The sequence below is a fragment of the Rhineura floridana genome, chromosome 11, assembly GCF_030035675.1.
Source record: "Rhineura floridana isolate rRhiFlo1 chromosome 11, rRhiFlo1.hap2, whole genome shotgun sequence".
NCBI lineage: Eukaryota > Metazoa > Chordata > Lepidosauria > Squamata > Rhineuridae > Rhineura > Rhineura floridana.
In genome coordinates this window covers 31,871,268-31,877,769 of record NC_084490.1, presented here as the reverse complement: position 1 = coordinate 31,877,769, position 6,502 = coordinate 31,871,268, and the positions used below count along the sequence as shown (strand labels likewise).

General features: G+C 43.2%; 1 protein-coding gene across 1 annotated transcript; it reads left to right on the top strand.

The window, feature by feature from the left end:
* The first annotated feature begins 1,368 nt into the window (after nucleotides 1-1,368).
* LOC133367768 (olfactory receptor 14A16-like) lies at nucleotides 1,369-4,039 on the top strand. The gene is made up of 2 exons (XM_061591870.1): nucleotides 1,369-1,431; nucleotides 3,086-4,039. The coding sequence occupies exons 1-2, from the start codon at nucleotides 1,369-1,371 to the stop codon at nucleotides 4,037-4,039; spliced, it is 1,017 nt and encodes a 338-aa protein (XP_061447854.1).
* The last annotated feature ends 2,463 nt before the right edge of the window (nucleotides 4,040-6,502 follow it).

Here is a 6,502-nt window from a genome sequence, read left to right as displayed (position 1 = left end):
GTCGTCCGCATACAAGAGGACATTGATCTTTTTGTCACCAATAGAGGGGGGGGGAAAGGCAGGTGAAGTAAGTGTATCTACAAGGTCGTTTATGAAAAAAGTGAAAAGAAAAGGAGCCAGTAGACAGCCTTGTCTACTGCCCTTAGGACTGGGGTTTTTGTTGACAAGGAGCCCGTGATATTTTGGCGTACCTGGGCTACATTGGCTTGGTGGAGAGCCCTAATCAGCCAGTACAATCTTTTATCTATATTTGAATTGGCCAGTTTTTTCCATAGGAGCTCCCTATCAACTGAGTCAAAGGCCGAGCTGAAGTCAACAAAGGCTAGATATAAAGAAGGGTTTGCTTTAGATCGTGTTTTCTTCATGAGGTGGTATAGTGTGAAAACCTGATCGATTGTGCTTTTATTTGGTCTAAAGCCTGCCCTTCATGTATTATATGGTTGGACTGGTCCCAGTCTTTAAGCTTATTGAGGAGCAGACGACTATACAGCTTCGATGAAATGTCGAGTAAGGATATAGGGCGGTAGTTTGAAGGTATGGTGGGATCTCCTTTTTTAAAAATAGGAACTACAATGCTAGTTCGCCAGCCTTGTGGAATTCTGCCTGTGGTGTTTATATAAGTAAATAGGGCAGCGAGTAGAGGAGCCCACCAAGATGAATCTTGAATTAAGAAATCTGGAGGTATCATATCCTCCCCGGGGGCTTTCCCTGCTTTCAGGGAGGAGATAAGCTCTCTAACTTCGTCAGAAGTGATTGGTGGCCAAGGCGGAAGGCCGGTCAGCTCATTTGTTATCTCCATGGGACTTGGAGGGAGTGGACTACCGAAGATTGAACTAAAATAAGCCACCCAAATATCTTGGGCAATTGGAGAAGAATATGTGAGAGGCGTTGGGTCAAAATTACCCTGCAAAAGTTTCCAGAATTCCGGCTCATTTTTATCATGGGCCGCTTTTTCTAGGGCCAACCAATTTACCTGGTAAAAAGCTTGTTTTTTATTTTTGAGTAGGGTTTTATAAGCCCTTCTCTGTGTTATTAATTGATAAAAAATACCAGGATTATTACTGGCACGGAATAATTTGATTAGCTTGATAAGGTGTTTCTTGAAAAACCTGCATTCTTTGTCGAACCAGGTTCTGGGGTGAAAGGAGGCTGGAAGTATCGTTAGGGCTATTATCTGTGGTCTAAGTTCAGTTATGATATCTTCATATATGTTAATGTTATTCTGGAGATCTGATATTGCCGTCTGACGTAACAAGGGGAGGGGGCTTAATTGGAGGATGCTGTGGGCCCTTATCCCTATGTCTTGTGACCATTTACGGCGTTTAAGACCAACCAAAGGATCATGACGGGAAATCTTTATAGGAAGCGATGTACAAGTTTTTGGGACCTTCAGAGATAATTTTAGGGGCAGGTGATCACTTTCTGGTCTTGGTAACACTTCCAGTTGCTTAACCCTGTTTATCAAAGTATGAGAACCCAGAAAATAGTCCACTAAGCTGGCCCCCGACCTTGCAAGATATGTGAAATTGCCTTTGGAGAGATCTAATGGAGATCCATTAAGGCAAAACAGCTGAAATTTTTGTAATAGTTGGCTAAGGGCTACTCCATATTTATTGACTATGTGGTCCTTTGCTGATCTAAATAGGAGAGGGAAACCCTCCAGTGATTCATTAAGATTTACATGTCCCTTGGGAAAGCTTGAGCCCGGCCTAGCGTTAAAATCGCCCCCAAGGAGAAACTCATAGGTTGGATATCTGAGTTGGAGTGTTTCCAGGAAGGATTCCAGCGCCCTCCAAGGAGAGACTGGCTGAAAAGAGTTGGACGGGGGGATATAGGTATTGATGCAAATAATAGGCGGAACACCAGGAAGCTTCAACCCCAAGGCAAGAGAACAAGCCGGGGCCTCTATTTTAAGCTCACTCACTTGATCAGTGAGGTGCTTGGCAACCAAAATTGCCAAGCCGCCACAGCCTCGTCCTTTGGGTGCAGATTTAGTGGCGAGTTTTTGCCAAGATTTATACCCCCTGATCCCAATAGGCTCGTCAGATATAATCCACGTTTCCTGAATAAAGATAATGTCAAAAGTTTGTAGGAACTGTATGAAGGCCGGATCTGCCATCTTGTTCTTCCAGCCAGCGATGTTCCATGATAGAATTGCCAGAGGGGTACCCAAGGCCTGAAAACTCTGATTATTGTGGGTTTTGGGGGTAGGGACAGGGACTTTTAGGTTAGTTAGAATCTTATGCTGTTGTCAAGAGAATGGGGTGATAATGTTCACTAGGGGGGTTAGGACACTTACATTCGATGTTTGTCAATACTGAAGCAGTGCTACAGCTTTTTCAGAGAAGCAGACATTACATATAGATGGAGATGAGTGCAATAGTCCTTCATAAGATGCAGATATATAATTTCTCTTTTCTGTTTTTCTTCACTTCCTCCTTTCATCTTTTCTCTCTCTTTCACTGAAAACCAATTAATCAGGTATTCAATATTAGGAAGAGATGGTGAGGAATATGCAAATAATTGGATTAAATACCAAATCCTGATTCAGTCTACACTTTTCATTATCCTTTGGATTGGCTCAGACTCTTTAACTTGTATGGGCATAACTACACAAGAAGTTTAACTCTGCCACACACCCCTAATAATAATTATGGGGGAAAATGCAGTTTACAGAGGGTACTGAGAATTCACCAGTGGAATAAATAGATGACAAGGCAAACATCAATGCAGCAAGCAGGCATAAGGGGAAAAAATAAGCAGTACATTTGTTAGCCCAATCTAGGAGACAGACTCAAAGCTGATTACCTGCCCACTTGATATGTAAATAAGGGGAAAACATGTGGACCGCTGTAATTTTCAGTAAGCATTTTCGTGAAAAATTACATTTATTATTTTGTAATTTAAAAAAATAGATCGAATTGGCAAGTGGAAAAGCAAACGCAAACAACAACAAAAAGATCGGGAGTGAATAATGGACTATAAGAATAAAAGCAGACCAGAAATAGGCAATGAACCTCATCCCTAAATATTGTTACCAGAACTTAATTTGATTTAACATTCATTGTTCTCTTTTCTTCCTCAGGCAGGAAGCATTTCAGTAATGAATGAAAACACAGAAAACAAATCCTACATTTCTGTGTTTCTGCTCCTTGAATTCTCAGCAATCCGAGAACTGCAGATTCTGCACTTCCTTCTGTTCCTGGGATTGTACCTGGCAATTGTATCAGGGAATCTTCTCATCATCTCTGCAGTAGTGTTTGACCACCACCTTCACACTCCCATGTACTTCTTTTTGATGAACTTGGCCATCCAGGACATAGGTGCTGTTTCAGTAACTGTTCCCAAATCCATGGTCAATTCCCTCATGAATGCTAGGCACATTTCTTATACTGGATGTGTGGTCCAGGTTTTTGGAAATATCTTCTTTGCAGGCTCTGATTTCTTTCTCCTCACAGTCATGGCATTTGACCGGTATGTTGCCATTTGCAATCCATTGCAATATGAAATGGTGATGAACAGAACAGCCTGCACCAAAAGGGTTGCTGCTGTGTGGATTGGTGGCTTTCTTTATGCAGTGCTGCACACTGGTGGAACTTTTGCGACCCCTTTCTGCTCAAATGCTATCAATCAGTTCTTCTGTGAGACCCCCCAGTTACTTCCACTTGCCTGCTCTAACTTATACTTAATAGAAACTGGGGTTATTGTGATGAGTGTTATACTTACGTTTAGCTGCTTTGTGTATGTTGTTGTCACTTATGTCCACATCTTCAGTGCTGTTCTGAAAATCCCTTCCACTCAGGGAAGGAAAAAGGCCTTTTCCACTTGCCTACCCCACCTCATGGTCTTCTCCATATTTAGTTTCACTGGATGTTTTGCTTACCTCAGGCCTCCCTCTAACACTCCATCTCATCTGGACTTTGTATTAACTATGATGTACACTATTGTTCCTCCCATGTTCAATCCAATAATCTACAGCATGAGAAACAAAGATATAAAAAATGCTTTGTCAAAGTTGTTGGGTTTGAGGCACTCTTAAGGGTCATTTACAACATTCATAGGTATGTAGATAATTTTATATATTATACTGAGAAAGAAAGAAAGAGAGAGAGAGAGAGAGAGAGAGAGAGAGAGAGAGAGAGAGAGAGAAGAAAGAAAGAAAGAAAGAAAGAAAGAAAGAAAGAAAGAAAGAAAGAAAGAAAGAAAGAAAGAAAGAAAGAAAGAAAGAAAGAAAGAAAGAAAGAAAGCATATATATTTTGTTGAGTTCCTCAAGTACCATAATGCATGCGGTTAATTCAGTGTTCTGCGGTTTCTTCTTTTTTATGTTTCCTATACTGTTTCTTCCTTTGCACTCCTTGATCATGGGGATAGTTCTCAGGGACATTTACTAATAGGCATAACTTAGAAATTGATTGATTGATAATAGGCATAACTTAGAAATAGTCCTAGGTTAGATTCTTTGTACAAACAGTAGTAACACAGGAAAGAAGCAAAGCAAGAAGAACACCAACAAACATGCAAAAATGTAATTCTCCTTTGGAGATGGCAGGTATTGCCACCACTCACCATATGCTCAGAGGCATGTTACCAAATTCTTCCAAGCTGCACAGGCAGTGGATTGGACTGTGAAAGACCAACCCAAATGGTGTTTGCATTTTGACCAATTTGTAGGGCAGTCCAATATCTCAGAGAGGAGGTCAGGTCTCCTGCTCCCCTGGTGCATTCACTATAGCTGCCCAATTTCACTCCTTTTTAAAATTTGATAAAAAATATCTGTTGGCTGTAGGTACATTCACAAGGGTGTTTTTTTTTTGCCTATTAGTTAATTTCTCTGCTTTTTAATCTGGGAGGTAAGAAATGGGATCCTGTGTAAGTTTACTGAGAATATATTGGTCATTTGCATGCTTATTTAGTTCAATGGGATTGAGATAAATGAGATTTACTGCCTGCAATCAAGCTTATGATAGGTGAAACTGACCATGGGGAGATGGGTGGGGGGAGGAGGAAGCAGAGGGAGAGAGGAGCTGATAGGAGGGGTAGGGGAGGAGGAGGATTTACTTCCATGCAATAATGCTTAGGATAGGTGAAACTGACCATGGGGGAGGAGAAGGAGGAAGGGAAGTCTGGAGTGGGCAGAGGAGGAGGAAGAAAGAAGAGGGCAGGGCATAAAGAAGGGAGGATGAACAAAGAGTTGAAGGGAAGAAGGAGAGGAGAAGGAGAGAGGGGGAAGGAGAAGAGAGAGGGGAGGGGAGAGGTGTGCATGCTTATTGAGGCCCTATTCCCTTCACAGAGATACAACCCACAGAAAAGGGGCTGAAAAGGGGCTGACTGTTAAATCACTCTGGCTGCTGGAGCCCTGTTAGAGGAACAGGAGTCTCCTAACAACTCTCAGCACCCTTCAAATCTACACTTCATGGGGGGAAGCCATGACTGTCTCAGAGCTTGGAAGTAACTCGTTAGAAATAACGAGTTACTTGTAATTTGTTACTATTTTGCATACCGAGTGGGTAACTTGGTCACCCTGTATGATGACCTTTGTCAGGAGAGGGACAGGGGGAGTGTGACCCTGTTGATTCTCCTTGATCTCTCAGCTGCTTTTGATACCATTGACCATGGTATCCTTCTGGGAAGGCTCACGGAGTTGGGAGTTGGGGGTAATGCTTGGCAGTGGCTCCGCTCCTACTTGGTGGGTCGTCAACAGAAGGTAGTGCTTGGGGAACACTGCTCGACACCCTGGACCCTCCATTGTGGAGTCCCACAGGGATTGGTACTGTCCCCCATGCTTTTCAACATCTATATGAAGCCGCTGGGTGCGGTCATCAGTAGTTTTGGAGTGCGTTGTCACCAGTATGCTGATGACATGCAACTCTATTTCTCCTTTTCATCTTCCTCAGTTGAGGCTGTTAACGTACTAAACCGTTGCCTGGCCGCGATAATGGATTGGATGGGAGCTAACAGACTGAAGCTTAATCCAGACAAGACCGAGACGCTGTTAGTGAGTGCCTTCTCTGCCCAGATGGTGGATGTTCACCCTGTTCTGGACGGGGTTACACTCCCCTTGAAAGAACAGGTTCATAGCTTGGGAGTTCTTTTCGACTCTTCCTTGTCTCTTGAGGCTCAGGTAGCCTCAGTGGCAAGGAATGCTTTCTACCATCTCCGATTGGTAGCCCAGCTACGTCCCTATCTGGACAGTGACGACCTCGCCTCAGTTGTTCATGCTCTGGTAACTTCTAGATTGGACTACTGCAATGCGCTCTACGTTGGGCTGCCCTTGAAGACAGTTCGGAAACTACAGTTAGTCCAGAATGCAGCGGCCAGATTGTTGACGTGGACAAGAAGGTCCGCTCATATTACACCTGTTCTGGCTCATCTGCACTGGCTTCCTATTTGTTTCCGGGCTAAATTCAAAGTGCTGGTTTTGACCTATAAAGCCTTACACGGCATGGGACCGCAATACCTGGTGGAGCGCCTCTCCCAATATGAAACTACCCTTACACTGTG

What these genes read in the sequence shown, in the direction of transcription:
- LOC133367768 (XM_061591870.1), top strand. Translation starts at nt 1,369, where the DNA reads ATGTACAAGTTTTTGGGACCTTCAGAGATAATTTTAGGGGCAGGTGAT. An exon ending in GTGATCACTTTCTGGTCTTG is followed by an intron (nt 1,432 to 3,085) that starts GTAACACTTCCA and finishes TTTCTTCCTCAG; the next exon opens with GCAGGAAGCATTTCAGTAAT.